This window comes from Hylobates moloch, unplaced genomic scaffold, assembly GCF_009828535.3.
Source record: "Hylobates moloch isolate HMO894 unplaced genomic scaffold, HMol_V3 SCAFFOLD_5, whole genome shotgun sequence".
Taxonomy (NCBI): Eukaryota; Metazoa; Chordata; class Mammalia; order Primates; family Hylobatidae; genus Hylobates; species Hylobates moloch.
In genome coordinates this window covers 109,779,620-109,800,118 of record NW_026652280.1, presented here as the reverse complement: position 1 = coordinate 109,800,118, position 20,499 = coordinate 109,779,620, and the positions used below count along the sequence as shown (strand labels likewise).

At 38.0% G+C, this 20,499-nt stretch overlaps 2 protein-coding genes across 8 annotated transcripts in view; one reads left to right on the top strand and one right to left on the bottom strand.

Moving 5' to 3' along the window:
- GDAP2 (ganglioside induced differentiation associated protein 2) overlaps window positions 1–6,050 on the bottom strand; it is a 64,179-nt gene extending 58,129 nt beyond the window's left edge. For 2 of the 4 annotated variants that reach the window (XM_032154866.2, XM_058439410.1), the window contains exon 1: window positions 5,875–6,050. The gene's annotated coding sequence lies outside the window, so the exon portion shown is untranslated. Of the gene's footprint in view, window positions 1–5,163; window positions 5,265–5,658; window positions 5,715–5,874 lie in introns of those variants that run through there. The other 2 variants (XM_032154867.2, XM_058439409.1) reach the window with 2 other exon arrangements.
- Window positions 6,051–6,165: 115 nt separating this feature from the next.
- Window positions 6,166–20,499, top strand: part of WDR3 (WD repeat domain 3) — a 30,193-nt gene continuing 15,859 nt past the window's right edge. Inside the window, exons 1-11 of one of the 4 annotated variants that reach the window (XM_032154862.2) lie at window positions 6,166–6,209; window positions 9,718–9,920; window positions 10,903–11,112; window positions 13,199–13,317; window positions 14,893–14,971; window positions 15,896–15,991; window positions 17,221–17,334; window positions 17,516–17,617; window positions 18,135–18,232; window positions 18,814–18,921; window positions 19,779–20,009. In XM_032154862.2, the coding sequence (XP_032010753.1) occupies window positions 9,750–9,920; window positions 10,903–11,112; window positions 13,199–13,317; window positions 14,893–14,971; window positions 15,896–15,991; window positions 17,221–17,334; window positions 17,516–17,617; window positions 18,135–18,232; window positions 18,814–18,921; window positions 19,779–20,009 (1,328 nt within the window). In that variant the 5' untranslated portion in view covers window positions 6,166–6,209; window positions 9,718–9,749. Of the gene's footprint in view, window positions 6,223–6,272; window positions 6,293–6,387; window positions 6,543–9,717; window positions 9,921–10,902; window positions 11,113–13,198; window positions 13,318–14,892; window positions 14,972–15,895; window positions 15,992–17,220; window positions 17,335–17,515; window positions 17,618–18,134; window positions 18,233–18,813; window positions 18,922–19,778; window positions 20,010–20,499 lie in introns of those variants that run through there. The other 3 variants (XM_032154865.2, XM_032154864.2, XM_032154863.2) reach the window with 3 other exon arrangements.

Here is a 20,499-nt window from a genome sequence, read left to right as displayed (position 1 = left end):
GGGAAAGAAAGTCGGCATGTGAATTTTCTCCCCCCCAAATAAATGTGCAGTTTAATGAGCTATTATGAAGGGAACACCCCTAGAACCACCACCAAAGTCAGGAGATAGAACTGTGCAGGCACCCAGAAGTACCTCCATGTGATCTGCCATGATCTCAACCCCTTCCTGTCCCCCAAAGTAACTACTATCAGAACTTTTAATATTTTTCTTATATACTCATATAGCCTTTTCACCTAAGTGTGCATCCCTAGAAACCATAGTTTAATATTAGCCATTTAAGACATTTTAATGTATATCTTAAATCTCTTTTAATCTACAAGTTCCCCATCCAACCTTGCCTTTTCTGTAAAATTTATCTGCTGAAACTGTAGTGTCCCACAGTCTGGATATTGTTGCTTGCATATTCATGCACAGTCCAATAAGTTTCTCTTTTATTTGAAAATTTCTTGTTAGTAGTCAGTTCTGGCAAAATTATATGAGATGGTGTATCTTTCATCAGGAGGCACATAATTTCAGATTCTCTCTTCTTTTCTCTTAGTTCTTTCTCTTTTTTAATTTTTAGGTTCAGAGGTACATGTGCAGGTTAGTTATGTAGGTAAATTGCATGTCACAGGGGTCTGGTGTACGGATTATTACATCTCCCTGGTAATAAGCATAATAGCTGATGGGTAGTTTTTTGATCGTTTCCCTCTTCCCATCTTTCACCCTCAAGTAGGTCCCAGTGTCTGTTGTTCCCTTCTTTGTGTCCATGTGTTCTCATTGTGTAGCTCCCACTTATAAGTGAGACCATAGGTAGGTGGTTTTCTGTTCCTGCATTAGTTTGCTTAGGATAATGGCCTCCAGCTCCATCTATGTTGCTGCAAAGGACATAATCTCATGAAGTTTTCTGAGAAGCTTTTCAGTATGGTTTTCATGTTTGTTGTCAAAGAAAACAAGCATGCCCTTCCACAATACATTCCGTGATGTTTCCTGCTGAGAGACATGGGATGCTAATTGGAACAAAACATGGATCTAGTGAAATATGCTAATTCCTAAATCAACACTGTGGAACAGGAAATGTGATCATTTATATAACAATTTCAGAAAGGCCTCGTAGGTTACACAATGATAAATTTGTATGAGAAGACTATTCTTATTTGACACTAAATACGCCTTTGAAATTACTTTGAAATAAAGAAATTAATTTTACCTAAAAGTTGGTGTTTAGTCCATCAAATTGGTCTTTCCACAAGTTTTGTTGATCTGTTCGTAAGTATTCAGACTTGAAATAGACAAGCTGAACAGAGGACAAATGAAGACTATACTCATCTATCACGGTTAAATTGCCTCATGCTCAATGGAATGACACTTGACAAAAGTTCATAATTTCAAAAAATTACCTGCAGATTTTTTATGACAATGACTCATACTGAAAGTTCTTAACTATAATCTAAAAACAAATCCATTAAACACAAACACAGTTTTCAGTTTGTAAACTTGAATGCCAATTTTCAGGACAAAATTGCTTTTTTAAGATAACTTTTATTTCTGACTCTAAGTAATACATGCTTACAGAACATTTGAAAAATACCAAATTGGTTGGATGCGGTGGCTCACACCTGTAATCCCAGCACTTTGGGAGGCTGAGATGGGGAGATCACTTGAACCCAGGAGTTCAAGACCAGCTTGGGCAACATAGTGAGACCCCATTTCTACAAGAATACAAAAAATTAGCCAGGTGTGGTGGCATGAGTCTGTAGTCCCAGCTACTCAGGTGGCTGAGGCAGGAGGACTGCTTGAGCCCAGGAGGCAGAGGTTGCAGTGAGCCAAGATTGCACCACTGCCTCCAGCATGGGTGACAGAGCCAAACCCTATCTCAAAAAAGAAAAGAAACGAAAAGAAGGAAAAGAAAAGAAATCAAAATTAAGGGGGAAGAAAAAATTCCTCAACTTTTGATGTAGTTACTACCTTTTTCTGTGATAGGTAAAATCACACTGGTACAATTTTGAATCCAGTTTCTTTAGTATTTTAAAGTAAATATTTCCACACACAATTACACAGTGAGGCAGAGACAGTATTTATGGTTCAATGTGAGAATTTGGACTCTGTTATCATAGGGTCTGAGTTTGGATCCAGGACCATCATCTGATGTTGTGTTATCTTTGACTCTAAACCAGTTTTTTAATTTCTAAAATAAGGGTAATTCTCCTAAGATTATTGTGAGCATTAAATGAGTTAACTGGTGTCAAAACTGCATAGGAGAACAATTACCTTAACTTCCCTCCAATTCAAAATCATTCACTGTTTCCAACTTCCAAGTGATGATTTGAGGGTATATTCCACACTTTTAAGCCTGCCAAATCACCTTGATTTAAGCAATTTCCTTCATTTGACCATTTCTCCTCTTAAGAGAGTGTTACAACATAAATTCTCCTTTTACAATTACATCTTGGCTTTTTCCTTCCTCTCAATTCTCCTGTTCTCAAAAAGGTTTTCCTCCTTTATTTCTTCTACTTCATTTCTTCTTCAGAATATTAGACTCCTCTTTTTTTTACCACTTGACTTTTTAAGAGTAATTTGTTTTGTAGCTCTACTTCCTCTTCGTACATTAGCTCAACCTACTGCAGTTTTGCTTCCGCTCTACAGCTATACTAAAACTGCTCTATCAAGGTCAACAATAACTTCCCAAATGTCAAATCCAAGAATTAATCCAATTTAATCCACATTTATTACTGATCATTTCCTCCTCAAAACTCTATTATCTTCTTTGACATTACAACCTGGTAGTTTTCCTATATCCCTGATCATACCTGGTCAGTAGAGTTTGTTGGATCCTTTTCCCAGCTTTTAAGTAATTGTGACCTACAAGATATTGGATGTTAAATAAGTAAAAGTAATGCTCATAGCTCTTATTGTAGGACAAAATTTAATGGCATTTTATGAAGTGTCAGAGTATTTAACAGAGGTTGAATTCTTTTTCAACTCCATCTCTAAACAGAAATTGATGTTTCTCACCAAAAAGAGGTTTGAGTCTCTCCCTCCCCTAAACACACATACACCTTAGTAATACATACGGTAAATGGAGCCACAAACCCAAGCTAGGCAGGAAAACCTGATCCTGAGAGAACAGTGGTTTTTAACATTCTCAAGGTCACAGGCCCCTTTGAGAATCACATGAAAGACACAGATCTTTTCACTCCCCAAAACGTTTGTATATGAGCTCATACAAGCAGATTTGTAAAGAAATTTGAATTAGAATCTCAGTGATAGAATGCAAACAGATTGCTCAAGTGACAAAGGGAGGAGGAGAAGGCTCCTATACCCAGTAATCTATAGCCACAGCCAGAATTTTTGCTAACATTAAAGAAGAGCAAGACTGTCCACTGAAAATCAGGTGATCAGCTCTGTACTTTTAATAAGTTCATAAAGAAACACTAAGCCCTAGTTTAAAAAAAAAAGGCTCTTGAAGCAAGACATTAATTTCCAAGGATCAAAAAGTCTACATGGGACAAACAGAAGATTCCATAATGAATCAGATCTATTTCCATAGCCATATGATCTTCAGTACTTTAGTGAAGAGGACCTAAAGACAAAGATAACCCACTATGTATCCTTTATAATTCAAATGGTACAGTGTAAACAGCTCTCATTACACTGTAACTTGTTTTTTGTTTTTTTTTTTTCTCAAATCCTGCCATCTTTTAGTTTGAGAAGTCCTTTAAATACTGCTTAATATGTATAATCGGATTGGCCAGAGAGATAAGATTTTATTGTTCAAAACTGGGCAAAATTGGGCATAATACCTTGGATCACCATCTCAAAGAAACCTTTTTGTCTGGATAGAAAGAAAATGATATCATTTAAGAGAGAAAAATGGTAACTTTTAACCTGTTTACCTGTCTTTCAAAATGCTTACATTGATCAGACCAGCCTAGATAATAACAGTACAAAGAGAGCTGGTGCATGCACTTGACTGCCATTAATTACCAGGTTTACCATTCTTTATGACTTTGTATTTCAATATTTAACAGTTCAGAGTACATTAGGATACGTGTGCATACCATACTTCAGAATCATTTTATGCCACCATCCAACACCATACTTAAGAATCATTTTATGCCATCAGAAAGACATCTTTTAAAAAAGATTCTCAGATTGGAAGACTAACTGAAGTCAAATATGTCAACAATAAATACAGTATAACAAGAACATTCCTAAGCTTGTCAATGGCTTGGGTCAAATTAAACACCATAATTCAAAAGCACCCAAAGAACATATCCTAACAGTGAATTAGTAGTACCCCTTCATATTAAATGAACTGCACTATGTTTTAATTGTAAATATTGATATATTAGGCATTTTGAAACTTAAGGAAGTAGAGTTACATCCTTGAAACACTGTATAAGGAATTTTGTAAGATGTATTACCTTACCACTCACAGTTGCTCTGATACCAACTCTTATTAAAATCATTTTTTCCATCTGTGGTTGTCTCATCCCATAATATTTAATAATATTAAGAGAGTTTTTAAAGAAAAGGTAAAATCATGACTCCTTCAAATATAAAACCAAACCCGTGTTCAAGATTTTATTTAACTCAAAAGGCAACCAGGCAGAGAAGATGAAGAAAATACCAGAATTAGACACCTTACAGCAGGAATATTGAAATAAATGTGCAAAAGGAGGCAAAACTTCCACTGGACCTCTAAGAGAGAGAATTCGCATGTCTTGACAAAAATTATTTAGCACTGATGTCACTTACCTAGTTGACATAACTGAAAAATAGCTTTTTTAGAATTAGTTAATCCAAGGGGTGTTAAGATAGAATCTCAACTATGTAGTTTTCCATTGAAGCACACACTTCCCCCCATAATAATATAATGCACCGCACCTGTCAGGGATATTAACCATACATACCCACTCAAATGCTCCCTTTCCCACCAAACTTATTAAAATAATAGTTTGTGGCCACAATTTCTTCCCTTCTCATTTATCCAATACCCAGCAATCTTGTTTCAAAGCTCCTATGCTGCTACAGCTGTCCACAGTCTCATCATACGCACTCTTTGCTATTGCAATTTTCTTGAATATGGAAGATTAGCTGAACATGCATTAAGCTCAAGAAACTCTAAAGAAAATCAGATAATGTAGACAAAAGTCTAATTTCTAGGCTGGCTGCAGATACCTTATTCAAGAAGCGCTGGCAGGATCTTCTTTTGTACAGCTATGTTAGCTTTAATTTTGCACAGCTCTAGACATCAGAACTCATTTCTAAACACTTCTATGCAGCTCAAGAATAAAAGTAGCAGAAATGCAAGAGAGAAAAGCTAATTCCCACTTGGTGACAGAGCACTTAAGTCTCAGTGAGCAAACAAGGAGGAGTCAGCCTTGGTCACTTCCCCCTCAAGCGGCCAGAGAGCGGAAACACAAAGCCAGGCCAGTGTCACTCCAGGGATTGCGAGAACCTAGACAACGCACCATCCTGGGCTCAGCGTCTACCCACCCCTCAGCCGAGGTGCTCTCGGTTCGTAGGATGTCTAGTCCACAGGAGCGGCAACATGGACTTGTCTTTGGGGCTACAACCAGCAAGAGCTCCCGCCTGCCCCATTTCACCTGCACCCTAGGGCGCCCGCCTCCTTGGCTACAGCACCACTGTCCCTAGTGCCCGCCGACTGCCCACCTTTTCACTTCTCGTAGAGACGGCGTCCCCGATAACGCCTCGGGAGAGAACCTAACCAACAGGCGAGGAAGTGGCGCCAGGCTCATTCTTCCAGAGAAGTGACAGAACTAACCCTCAGCCTGCAATCCTGACCAGGGCCGAGTCCCGGGCGCCTCGGGCCGCGCCCCCGGCCCTCTCCGCCCCGCCTTCCCTCCCGGCCTCAGCCCCGCCTCTCACAGCACTCTGGTGGTCCCATCCGGGCGGCGGGTGGCATGGATCAGGCTCCTGGTAGAAGGCGGCCGAGCGACATCTCCGGCGATCCTCAGCAGGAGCGCGTCGGGTAAGGCTAGTCAAAGTCCCAGGAGACTGGAACGACCAGCTGCAAATGCTCCGGGCTGCGAAACACCGGCTTCCGCTCCCGGCCAGAGCTCACCAATCAGCGCCCGCCTTTCTCCGTCATTTCCTCCTAGAAGGCAAAGGGAACCTCTGGCGGAAGAGGCTTCCGGAACGGACCCGGAAGGGGCAGGTCTTGTGGGCGGGTCCAGTCGGCTGGGAGCCTCGTGGAGGCTGAGGTGAGTCCTGGAGGTACGCGGTTGGGGCGGAGAGCCTTATCTGCGGCTCCGATTTTGCAGATTCTAGCTGAGGCGTTCGTGAGGTCAGCAGCAGCCGAGACGGACGTGTTTAAGGCCGGTTGCTAGGGCTGGGGGAACTCAGGTGACTGCGGGCGTCCCTACAGCAGTACTTGGAAGCCCCTCAGCTACTCGGCCCGGTTGCGGGTGCTGAGCAGAGCTGCCTGACCATGCGTATGCACGGGCTTGCCTGAGGATGATCTGACCGTGTTTTCGGTGTGTGGAACCCTCCGTCACCCTCTCCTGACCGAAGACTCGTTTAGGAATGTGTGGCAGGTCTGTTACCACGGTCCAGGCCTTCAGTGCATCATGGAAACATCGTTTTGGGGGCTGTAGGTTAGGAAGCGGAGATGATGGGGTCTCGGAAGAAGATTTGGTCGTGAACTGTCAGGAGGCGAAAGCTGTGTACGTGGAACAAAGTGAACAGTGCAAGTTGTATGGGAGGTAGTTTAAATATCGAGGCGATGGAAAAAGGCTGCGAGAATTGGGCTTACTCGAAAGGAAGTGGGCCTCAGAAGATAACATTGGTTAAAATAAGTAGAGGAGAACATGCATGTTATTCTAAGTAAAACGAATAATATGAAGAATACAAGGTCGCAGGACGAGGAAGGAAACTAGCCAGCCTGACAGCAAGGTTTATTCGAGAAATACGGAGGTTAGATAGGATGAGTTTTTGGAAACTGGCAAACGATTTAGCCTTTTCAAGGCTTTAGGATAGGGAAAGCTCATTTGAAAAGATTAGTCGGTAGTAGTATGACGTTTAAATGAAAAGAGTGAAAAACATGGAGGCGGAGGTGCTAGGTGGAAAATCAGTGCAGTAACCCAGTGTTAAAGAGCTGGAACTGAAAGTGCTGGAGAGAAAGGGATCCCGTTTCAGAGTAACAGTCAGGTGGAGTTGACTAAAGAGAAAGAGGCAAAGAGAAGCAGTTTAGCATAGTGGTTAAAAGCAGAAATTTTGGAGTTAGACTGGCTGGATTGGGATCTGGCTTTGGCAATTAGCTGCTAAATAACTTTGGGTTAGCAATTTACCATCTCTGGGTCTGAGTTCCTTGTCTGTAAAATAGAGATAGGAAGAGTGACTTCCCTTGTAGTGTTATTGTGGAGAATTGTTTATTTATTTTTAGAGACAGAGTCTCACTGTCACCCAGGCTGGAGTGCAGTGGTGTGATCATAGCTCATTGCAGCCTCGAACTTCTGGACTTCAAGTGATCTTTCTGCCTCAGCCTCCCCGAGTGCGTCACCATGCCTAGTTAATTTTTTTAAAAATGTTTCGTAGAGATAGGGTCTTGTTATGTTGCCTATGTTGGTCTGAAACTCTTGACTCCCAGGCCTTGGCCTCCCAAAGTGCTGGGATTACAGGCATGAGCCACCACACCAGGTCCTTATGGATAATTTTTTTATGCTTATATTTACAGTGTGCTAGAGGCTTTTCTAAGTGCTTTGCATATGTTAGCTCGTTTCATTAATTGCTGTATGTAATTAAACAATTGCATAATGTTATCAGTTACTATAGCGTAAGCACTCTCTAAGTCTTGGCTGCTATAATAATATTTTTTATTATTATTCAAAGGTTATTAAATGGTTTTGAACCTGAAGAGCTGGGAAAATTGTGTCTTAGTGTCAGAAAAAAAGAGAGGGGTACCAGAAGTAAGGTAGGCTTGGTTATAGACATGTTAAATGTGAAACTATAAGGTATTCAAGTGGAGATGTTCAGTAAATATTGGAAACTCTATAATTAGTATTCATGTAGGTGGACGGGACTGGAAATAGACAGATGGGAGTCCCTGGACCTAGGCATGCTATATGAATTCTCCAAGGAAAATAATATAGAAGGAGGTGGTAGATGGCCAAAGACAGACAAACATAAGGAACAACTACAGAATCTGGAGGAATAAGAGGACTTGTGAAAGAATTACTCAAATGGCCTAGGCTAAGAGCATTATCATCATATTGACTTTATCTTTCATAGATTTTAAATTGGCTTTGTGTTTGTTCCTGTGAGAGAAGCAATGAGGCCAGTAAGTGATTATTATCAGAAAATATTATCAGAGAGTTGAGACTGAATTTTTTTTTGTTAGACTAAAACAGCATTTGATAATTAGAAAGACCCTGTAGAGTTAAACCAACCAACCAAAGAAACAAAAAACAATAGCAAATAGAAACAGCTCCTCATAAAAGACTGTAACTTCTTTATTTTTGTATGTTTTAAGTTGCATGGGTGTTTTTTGGGGATACTTTTTACTCTTCCATGTAAATAACAGATGGGACTGATTTGTTATCTCCTTCATTTGCCTCTTGTCCCTTTTATAAATAACCAGTGGATTATGGATTTTCAGTGAATTTAATAAAAGTGCAGAAATTATGGCATCTTTCCAAAAATAGTGTGCCAAGTTGCTCAACCATTTTCTATGCCAAGGGTAAGTGGCTTTTCTGATTCTGAAATGAAGGACAGACTTTCATGGACTAGTAGTTCTCAAAGTGTGGTCCAAGAACTGCAATAGCAGCATCACTTGGAAACTTGTTGGAAATGAAAAATTCTAGGCCCTACCTCAGACTTACAAAATCAGAAACAAGTGCTGGGAGAAGAGATGAGATGGTGTTTTCTAGCAATGTTTTCATAAGCCCTCCAGGTGATTTGGATGTATACTTGAGTTAGAGAACCACTGTATGAGAAAGTAAGTACCATGAGGTTAGGGATTTTGCCTTATTAATAGTGTATTTCCAGTGTCTAGAATGGTGCCTGTCTAATTGGTAGGTTTTCAATAGATATTCACTGAAAAATTTGTTCAGTCTCAGACTGCCAATCTGTATAAAAGCTTTGATGCTGGTTGAATGGGCAGAAGTAAATTAGTTTAGCTGCATTGAGCCTATAATGTCAGATATGCATGAGGTGGGCATGACAATGTGACTAATTTGGAACTTGAGGAATGAGGGATTATATTGAGTCAACAGTGAATAAAAAATGAAGATGTCCAGGTATTTTAGGTCAATGATTCATTCGAGTAAATAAAGATTAAGAAGTCACAAGTTACATGCTTTTAATGACATGATAAACAGTTGGTGGTGTTCTGGCACAGTGGCTCACACCTGTAATTCCAGCACTTTGGGAGGCCGAGGCGGGTGGATCACTTGAGGTCAGGCATTCGAGACGAGCCTGGCCAATATGGGGAAACCCCATCTCTACTAAAAAAATAAAAAATTAAAAATACAAAAATTAGCCGGGTATGGTGGCACATGCCTGTAGTCCCAGCTACTTGGGAGGCTGAGGCAGGAGAATCGCTTGAACCTAGGAGGCGGAGTCTGTTGTAAGCCAGGATCCCGCCACTGCACTCCAGCCTGGGCGACAGAGTGAGACTGTCTCAAAAACAAAAAACAAAAAACAGTTGGTGTTTACTAACCTAGTAGAACCAAGGCACCCAAGGAGCTGAGTTTTCTTTGTTTATATGCACAGATTGCCTCACCTGTGGTATCAGACATCATAACATGGGGCTCACCAAGCAGTACCTACGCTATGTTGCTAGTGCGGTCTTTGGTGTTATCGGAAGCCAAAAAGGTAATATTGTCTTTGTGACACTTCGTGGTGAGAAAGGACGTTATGTGGCAGTACCAGCTTGTGAACACGTTTTCATCTGGGACTTAAGGAAAGGAGAGAAGGTGAGCCTAAAATGACCAGTTTGATACTGATTTATTGGTACTTGAGGATGGAGAGGTTGTAGAAGTGGGGGAGCTCTGATTTTTTTATCATGAGGTTTTTTTGTGTGTATGTGCCCTTAGAAGAGAAATCTTTTTCCTTTAGGTCTAGCTAGCCAAGCATCAAGTTCCTTTGTGTTCTTCTCCACTAAATTCTGAAAACCACAATGAAATAGGAGCTTATTTCTTAGACGTCTATTTGCTGGAATATTTACAGGTCATTATTTGTAGTAATTATTTATTCCTGATGTATTTTTTCTCTACCAATTCTATTTTTCAAGCTCGACTTATGCTTATAGCCGGTTATAAAATATTAGGCATGTAAAAGGAAGGTGAGTCTATGTTGGCAGAATCTTTTTCTAATATGGATAATGCCCAAGTGTTGTTAAAGTAGACTTTGATACTTTGTGTGACTGAATTCCCTAAGCCTACCACTTTTGCCAAACCAAATATAGGCATTTTGATATTGTCCATTCATTTTGTGATTCCCAAGTTACTACTTTGATTCTTGTTGCCACCAAGAGTCCTTTGTGGTTAAAACCACTGTAGTACTCTGTTGCCATGCAGATTGTTTTCTTATAAAATGGGTCTCAGTTAAAGGAATTTATAACCCTTTATTGAAAATCACGTAGTGTTGTTCTAGGGTTAAGACTTAGATTAAAGGGATTAAATTTATTTTATTGCCTAGGGAGTTTTTATATGTATTACAACAACGTAGAGCTTTGGAGAAAATAATTAAGCCTTTTCTTAAATATTTCATTGCCTAGTACAAATACTAATTTCCATATTAAAAAACTTGAAATTGATTGTGGAGTTTCTTTTTTATTCATAAGAGTAATTTGGAATTATTAGTGCTCGTAATTTTACTGTGCCTGAGTATTCCTATGCTTTTCCCTTGAGTTCATGCTTAACTCTTCTACATTGTTTTTAATTTTTATGATTTCAGATTCTTATCCTTCAGGGGCTTAAACAAGAAGTTACTTGCTTATGCCCCTCCCCAGATGGGCTACACTTAGCTGTTGGGTATGAGGATGGGTCGATCCGAATCTTCAGTCTCCTGAGTGGGGAAGGAAATGTGACCTTCAATGGTCACAAAGCAGCTATCACTACTTTGAAGTATGATCAGCTAGGAGGCAGACTGGCATCTGGGTCCAAGGTAAGCCTTTGAATCAGCCTAGGATTTGATCTATTAAAGGAATGTAAGGCTTATGCTGAAGCAAGTTGTTGACAAAAATTGTCAGGTAAAACAATGGGCTGTCAATATACAAAGTAGTATAATGGTAGAAATAGAGTAAGGAGGATGGGTGTGAATTGGGAGGTTCATTTTGTTTCCTTTTGTTCATTTTGTCATATTCTGTGATAAAAGCCTCAAGTGTAGGAATAAGATGAAGAGAGCCATGATAACTCTTATTGTGGAAGTGCTACACAAAACAGTAAAATAAGGAAAGAAAACAAAGACCGGAAAAGAAGAGACAAAATAATAATTATTTGCCATTGACTTCTGTAAAATCAGTAGAATTTCCTGTATCTCAAAAGTCATGAGTTAGAAAATATAAAAGATTCCATTCATAGCAGATTAAGTAACAGACATAAAAATACCATGAAACCTTACTGAAGAATGGAAAGAAGACTTTTATAGAGATATAATCCATGTTCTTGAATGGGAAGACAAGGTATTGAAAAGATGGTAGTGTTTTCTAATTGATTTATATAGCTAAAGCTATGTTTAGACATACGTTTATATAGATACAGATATATTTAAATAGATATCTTAAAGGTTTTAGTTGTTACTTAGAACATGACCTAATATGGAAAAGCAAAGGAATTGGAAACACCAAAATTTGGGAAGAAAAGAATAATAAAACAGGAGTTTTAGATATTGAAATGTCATATAAACCCATAATTTAAGAAGTATCATATTGATACTTCAATGCAAGTATCAATGCAAAATAGATTATTGCAACCAAATGGAAATCTCAGAAACACATCCATGATTACATTCTTACTTAGTATATTTTAAAGATGACGTTTTTAATAAGTAGAAAAATGATGGATTACTTATAAAACAGTCCTTAGACAATTGGCTATTTGGGGGAAATTTTTAAATTAAAGCTTTACCTCATGCTGTATACCAAAATTAAACAAAGATTAAAGACTTAACTATTAAAAAATAGCATTTTAAAGTAAACTAGAAAATATGTAAGTAAATATCCGATAGCAAAGTAGAAAAGGACTTTAAATGTATTAGCAAAGAAATAAATTAAAAAAGGAAACTTGGTAGATTGGAATACTTGAAACATTTGTACATTAAAAACAAGTCAGAGGACACTGAAAAAGTTAAAATATTTAATATTTTCAATATAAAAAGAAAGGATTAGTATCATTCATCTGTTAATAACTTACAGTCAAATAAGAGATGACACCCTAAGAATGATAGACAAAAGAAAGACATGAATTGGCAATTCAAAAGAGATACTAATGGCCAATAATCACCATAAAGCATGTAAAATATTTCTCATTTGTATTCATAAATGTAAATTAAATATTAAGACTGAACATTTTTTACTTATGAGATTCATAGTAGTTTTTGAGAAAACTAATAATAGAGTTAAATGAATGGGGAACAGGCCTTGTCATACATATCCCTGCTGGTTCTATAGATTTACCCAACCTGGAGATCATTTTGATGGTATGAATCCAAAACTTTAAAAATAAACAATCATATAACCCAAGAGGTTTTCATTTTAGTTTTTTATAATCAGAGATACATACAAAAATTTGTATATAAGAATGTTCACTTCTGCATATTTATAACAGCAGAAAGTTGGAAACTACCTAAATGTCTAAAACAGAAAAATTTTTAAATAAGTTGTGCTATTGCTTTAGAATTATTACCTGAGCATTAAAAATGTGAACACTCTGGAATAACATGGAAGAAATGGAAATAATATTTAATGAATAAAGAAAAGGTTGTAAAATGATATGAATGGCATGATTTTAGTTTTCTAATAGGAAAATAACCTGGATTATACATAAAGACTAGAGCAATAACAATATCTGGGGATTATTTCTGGATGGTGGGAATAAGGCTGGTGTTTATTCCCCTGTACTTTCCCCATGCTTTCCAAATTTTCTGTAAGGACTGTGTATTGCCTTTTTAATAATTAAGTCTCATTGTTTGTCAAGTTGGGCCATATATGGTAAAGAAAATTATTTTTATCTGTATTATTTGATCCCTTTAGGACACAGATATTATTGTATGGGATGTGATCAATGAAAGTGGTCTGTACCGTCTAAAGGGGCACAAGGATGCCATCACACAAGCATTGTTTCTACGAGAAAAGAACCTGCTAGTTACTAGGTAAAGAAATAATGGTTTAATTTCCAGTTATTTTCTAGGAAGAGAGAATTTGCTTTATTCCTCACTCATTTCTCTCATGAGCAGTGTGCTCATGCTTATGCATTAGTTTTCTCTCCTGTTCTCCTGCTTTCCTTCTTTCCATTTCTTCTAAGTAGTATCGTAGAGCTATCCAAAGTTATATTATTTTTAAAATCATTTTTCTAATTTGTCATTCTTTTCTCTTGATATCAGTTTTTCCGTGTTTCTTAGCCTTTTGAAACTTATTATAGAATGAGCTTTGTCTACCTTCTAGATCTCTAGAAAGCCAGGAATCAGAATATGGAGCAGAGGGAAGATATGAATACCAGGTGTTAAATTCGGCTTGCCTTTTAAGGAGAGATGTACTGTACTTCATAGGCCTTCTGAACACCTATTAGGATGAACCATTTGAAATTTTTATTTGTGTACATAAAAAATCATCAAATATCAACAATTTTATATTGTTCAACCTAATATAATAGTGAATATTCGTAAAGAATGGCCACCTAGTAAAAGCTGGGATACCAAGGTTTGCCAGGCATTAATTAGAGGAACCATAGTAATGACTCGAAAAAGCTGTGAGCACTAAATGCTTTACCAATGGTGGATTTGTTTTTGTGGGATAGGATACAGGTAAATAGTGTCTTGTTCAGATAACACAGGTTCTATAAGAGAATGATTCTATAGTTCTAATAAAAAATATATATATTACAGCTTAGAGAATATAAAGGAAAAGAAATAACACTGTAAGGTGGGGTTATATGGGATGGACTTTGTAAATCAGGTTTTTGAGGGGTGTTTTTTTCCAGTTTGCTCATGAAGGAGGATTATATTAGATTTATGTAGTGAGGAGGTAGGGAAGAGGTGTTTGAGCAGGAGTAGTAGAGGCCATTGGCTGGGAGAGGTTATATTTAGGGGGTTAAGAACAAATAAATGGGAAATTTTGAGAATGCTGCCAAAGAGCCTGATTTTGATTCTACAGGGAACATTGAGCTAGTGCAAATATTAAAAATTAAGGTTATCTGACAATTGCACATTGGATGGGATGAGAGAACAGCAATGGACAAAGAGACCAAATGAGAAGCTGTTAAAATAATCCAGGTAGTAGGACTTAAGTTCAGGTTAGTGTACAGAAATGGACTAGAAGGAGTCAATACTTAGAAACTTCACAGAGGAGGCATTTTCAGGACAGGAGACTAACTGGATAGGAAGACAAGGGAGTGGGAGAGGTCTAAGATGTTTCCATGGCAGATTATCCGAGGGAATGCCAATGCTATGATGATGGAAATGATAGGAGGAAAGCATGATGGATCAAGTTCTGTATTCTTTGGTACTCTGCATCTAAACTCATTCTTGTGCTTATAGGTAGAACAGGAATAACTACAAGGAAAGTTAGGATTCTTTGCTTTTCAAAAGTAAGATCAGAGAGAATCGGAGCTTTGGACATTATTGAAGCGTATGTTCCTTTTAAAGCAGCAGTGAGTTTTGGATCTCCCTATTCATTGAATGAGTTTTCCTAAACAAGGTGTATTTTTTTTTTCCTGTTTCTTCTTTTAGTGGGAAAGATACCATGGTGAAATGGTGGGACCTTGATACTCAGCACTGCTTTAAAACAATGGTTGGCCACCGGACTGAGGTATGTGTAGGGTCATGGGCCCAGGGAAATAATGGGAAGGCAAAAGGGAAAAGGTGGTGTTCTTCTCTTCCCCTTTCATGGCTCTTTGTTTTTACTGCACACAGTAATTATCATATGCCATCTTGAGGGACAGTGAGGCTGGTTTGATGGAAGCAATGCCAGCCATTGGAGCAGATACTGCTGCTCTGACATGTAGTAAAAATTGGCCTTGCGTGGTTTTTAATTCCTGAGTTTCATCATTTCTAAAGAATAAGTGTCTACTTTTATGAATGTAGGGAAGTTTAATGATATTATATGTGCAGCACCTAGCTTACTGACAGGTAAGCAGCACATGGTAGCTGTTATAATAGTTACTTGAACACAGATCTATTCAATTGAGTTCAGGGACTGTTTTTTATACGTCTTTGCATCCTCAGTGCTTTATTCATATCAGGCATTCAGGAAGGTAATACCTAGAATTAATGACAAGAAGATTAAATTCTTTGTGTTGATTTGCAACAGTATTATTTTCATTTTTTAATTCCTGGATACTTGAAACTGAAAGTTATGCAATGGACATTAGTGGGGTACCTTTTATTTGCTAGACACTGCTAAAAGCAAAGAAATAGAAGACTTAAAATCATCATTTGAGTGGATTCTAGTTAAGATTTATGCTGAACAACCATTATCTTAATTTGATTATAGGAGGTTAGAGACAAACTCCTAGTATCACAAAAGTAACAATTTCACCGCAGGCCATTTTTTTCTCCGTAAAAGTGAGGTTTCTCTTAGTGCATTTTGAAAGGGTTGTCGATAAGCCTTTTCTTTGCCTTTAAAGTGCTAAAGACATTTCACTACGGTGTAACTTAGACTTTTGGAACGTCATATTATGCTACCTGGAATCTCTTGAAAATCACATTACTCAAATCTTTTTATATTCTATAGGTATGGGGGTTGGTTCTGGTGTCAGAAGAAAAGCGACTCATCACTGGGGCCTCAGACAGTGAACTGAGGGTATGGGACATAGCTTACCTGCAAGAGGTAATTACTTCTTAAAATCATGGGCAATATGTTTAGAAGTTTCATAAGCACCTTGGATTTAGAATCAGATGTAATTATTGAGCACTTCACGTCATATTAGAAGGAGTTCTATCACACCAATAACCTGCAACACCTAAAAAAGCTTTTCTTCCTTATATGCTCATTATCCTCATTTATTTGAGCTCAGATTAGCTTTAGGCTTACAGCTTCTGGTAATACTAATGTTTTAGTTTGTGGCACTCTCAATCAGATATTCTTGGACCTTTGGGTGTCCATGGATGGCCTTCAGAATATCTGTGAACCTTTCCCCTCAAACATATATGTAGAATTTTATGTTTATAAATATGTATATTCTGAAAAGATCTATAACTTTTTCTTAGAAATTCAAAGAATTTACGTAGAAGAAAAGCTTGCAGACCTCAGGTTTAACTGAATTTCGGTGTGTGCTGTGTCCAGCAGCCATTTCGATGGGAGTTACATTAGTAGGGTAGGGGTTATCTTTTCTTTATTTAAGGAGAAAATGTTATCAACCTCTCTTGCCATGCTTTTGCAATTCCTAATGCCAATTTGAATTTTTCGTTCTATAATATGGTCAACCTTTCACCTAAATACAGAGAAAATTTTGAAGTTAGTGAAGAGTAGGGTCATTATTTTTTCACCATTGTCACTAAACAGTAGTCCTTATGCTATAGAAAGTTTTTGGAGATAGTATAATGAGTAATATTTTGTTTGTATATTATGTAGTCAGTTTTTAATAAGTTCTGATACCTGCCCTGCTACTGAAGGGGTTTGATAAGTGAGATCACTGATTAGAAGCTATTACTGGCTATAAGAAAGATTTCTAAGTCTTCAGGATTAAGAGTTACCTCCTGGGCCAGGCACAGTGGTTCATGCCTATAATCCCAGTACTTTGGGAGGCTGAGACAGGAAGATCACCTGAGTCCACACACAAGTTTGAGATCAGCCTGGGCAATATGGCAAGAACCTATCTCTACAAAAAATTTAAAAATTAGTGAGGCACAGTGGTGCATGCCTGTGGTTTCAGCTATTTGGGAGGCTGAGGTAGGAGGATGGCTTGAGCCCAGGAGAGAAAGGCTGCAGTGAGATGTGATCATGCCATTGCACTCCAGCCTGGGGGACAGAGTAAGACTGTCTCCAACAACAACAACAACAAAATGCCTCCTGGAACATACTATTTCAGCTTTTATTTTCTCATTTTTATAAAACAGATTGAAGACCTGGAAGAACCAGACCCCAAGAAAATCAAAGGATCTTCTCCTGGAATACAAGATACTCTTGAGGCAGAGGATGGTGCCTTTGAGACGGATGAAGCCCCCGAGGATGTAATTCATTTTCGTTTCTTAAGTTTAATTGTGTCGAATAGTGGGAAAGTAAGAATTGCAGATTTTTGGGGAATCATCACTTTAGGGAATATTTTTGTCACTTGCACTTATTAGAATTATATTTTTTTCAAAAGCAGCGGAACTTACATCTAACCTTCATCTGCTCTTGCTTCTTCTGTAGCGAATCCTTTCATGCAGAAAAGGTGGTTCCATAATGCGGGAAGGAAGAGACAGAGTTGTAAACCTTGCAGTCGACAAGACAGGCAGGATTCTTGCTTGCCATGTGAGTACCATACTTAGGAGAAAATAACAAGGACTAGGCTGTTCCTTCCAAACACTCATTCTTTCATATTCAATGTAAAGATGACTTTTTCTTGACGCATGTTAATATTTCATTATCTGGTACTGTATGGACCTATAATCTCTAGCTTTATTAGCATAACAACAAAAATATTACTGTTAGGTTGGTGGAAAAGTAATTGTGGTTTTTGCCATTTAAAAAGTAATAATCGCCATTACTTTTGCACCAATATTATTATTAGCAACCGTTTATTAAATGCTTGCTTTTCTAAGCAATTTAAGAGCATTTAACTTCTTGTTTAGCCTTCAGAGCAATGCTACAAGTAGAAGGTGGTATCCTCATTTTACAGATGAGATAGCAAACCCAGAGAGATTAAGTTGTCCAAGGTAATACAACTACTAAGGGAAGAAAAATAAATATTGTTGTTTACTTTTAATTGAGAATTAGGTAAATTACAAATTACTTCTCCTTGACTCACACTAACCTTTTGCCTTTCTAGGGAACTGATTCTGTGCTAGAATTGTTTTGTATCCTTTCCAAAGAGGAAATTCAGAAGAAAATGGATAAGAAGATGAAGAAAGCTAGAAAGAAAGCAAAGTATGTTTTCTTAATACTTATATTAATAATGAAGTATCCTGGGTAGGCCCCATGTTACTGAAAAGACTGGCTTCTTTCATATTTACTCTCTTACCAATTACCATTAAAAGTTAAAGAAGAACTTGTGAGGTACCGATAACCCAAATTTGTCAAGTCTCAGAGAGACAGAAAATCATCTGATTTGGCAAATCTTTTGAGACCTATTCTGGTTTATTTAACATGGTTGGATTGTTAAGTGCAGGTTAATGAGTTTTCTAAAAAGTTCTGAAATTAGAAAAATAACCAGAGACACTTCAGTGGAATAGTTGGAATTACAAGGACCTTGTTACAAGAAATTTTATGGGCTATTGCATTCAGAATCCATTTCTTAAGGGTACCTATTAAGTGAAATAATACTTTATGACATTGTAGTGTACAAAGCATTTCCACTTATACTACATTGTTTAATTATGGTAATCCTATGTGGTTAAGTGACTTTTCCAGAATCACAGTTTGTTGGTCGAGGGGCCAGAATTTGAACTCAAGAGCAAAGCTGCTTCTAGAAAAATAAGAGCATGATATACTTTTCTTCTTCCCTCTAGATTACATTCTTGCAAAGGAGAGGAGGAAGTTCCTGAAGTTAATGTTGAAATGAGTCTGCAAGATGAAATCCAGCAGGTGACTAATATCAAAACTTCTGCCAAAATCAAGTGAGTAAAAATAAATTATCTGAAGTTATAGAAATAGTAAGCTACCAAGTATTATTGGCTTTTTCATGCTATTTGTAAGCTGTCTGTATGAATTATATATTTGGAGATGGTGGTCATGAGACATCTGTGTCACACTCTGCTCCTGTTGTCCTAATCATGGGCCCACTTTTTGTCTCGTATTTGGATTATTATAGTACCCTTTTAACTAGTCATTTACTATCTTTTCCTGCGGCTGATTTAAGAAAAAGAAAAGTGCGTCCCACGTTCAGAAAGGATATAAGGTCACTTATAAAGAATACATACACAAAACCAAAGTATGTATCAGAACCAGGATCTGAGCCTAGTTTTTTTTTTTTTTTTTTTTTAAAAAAAGCTTATTTCCCCCTCTCTAAATTTTGGGGGGTTTTTTTTTTTTTTTTTTTTTTTTTTTCTGAGATGGAGTCTTGCTGTGTTGCCCAGGCTGGAGTGCAGTGGCATGATCTCGGCTCAGTGCAACCTCTGTCTCTCAGGTTCAAGCGATTCTCCTGCCTCACCCTCTGCGGTAGCTGGGATTACAGGCTTGTGCCACCACACTCAGCTAATTTTTGTATTTTTAATGGAGACGGGGCTTTGCCACGTTGGCCAGGCTGGTCTCAAACCTCTGACCTCAAGTGATCCACCCGCCTCGGCCTCCCAAAGTGCTGGGATTACAGGCATGAGCCACCGCAACCAGCCTCAGGGCACTCTTATTTGAAAAATTGTTCATAGTTATTCAAACTTGATATAGATAGAGGACATTGTAAAGCCTTTTCCTGGAAAAAGGAAACCTTATGAGCTAAGATGGTAGCTAGAACATTTATGATTATTTTCTTATGCAGATCCTTTGACTTGATTCATTCACCTCAAGGAGAGTTAAAGGCTGTCTTCCTGCTGCAGAACAACCTGGTGGAATTGTATTCACTGAATCCATCCTTGCCTACTTCTCAGCCTGTCAGGACAAGCAGAATCACCATTGGGGGACATCGCAGTGATGTGCGGACTTTGTCATTCAGCTCAGACAATATTGCTGTTCTTTCAGCTGCAGCTGATTCCGTTAAAATATGGAACAGGTTCGTGAAATGATGTTTTATATAGCTGTAGTTAGTAGTATTTCTTTACTTTTAATTTTTTTTGGTACTCTTAAGGGTTAGTTATTAACTTCTTAAGGCCCTAAATACAATTATCTTTAGTGCATTTCGGCCATTAGCCTGTGGAGCTTAGAGAAGAAAAAGTTGCCTTTTAAAATATGGTGCAAAAAAGAAAAAGGCAAGGTTATTCCATGTTTAGAGCTTGTAACTGTACTTGGCTAGAGAAAAACACACAACCATACTACCTACTCTTTAAACTTAATAAAAAGCAGGCTGTTATTGCTGCCCAGTAATTGCACCCTAATTTCTCACCCTTCTTTTACTTTCCTAGATGGCTGTTTTATACCTTGCTTCTGTTGTCAAATCAAATACCTCCAAAACTGTGAAGCTCATGATCATATCTCCCACCTTAAAGGAAATAATAACCCTCTCTCACCCCTGCATTACTCTCCGGTTACTACCCCATTCTCTG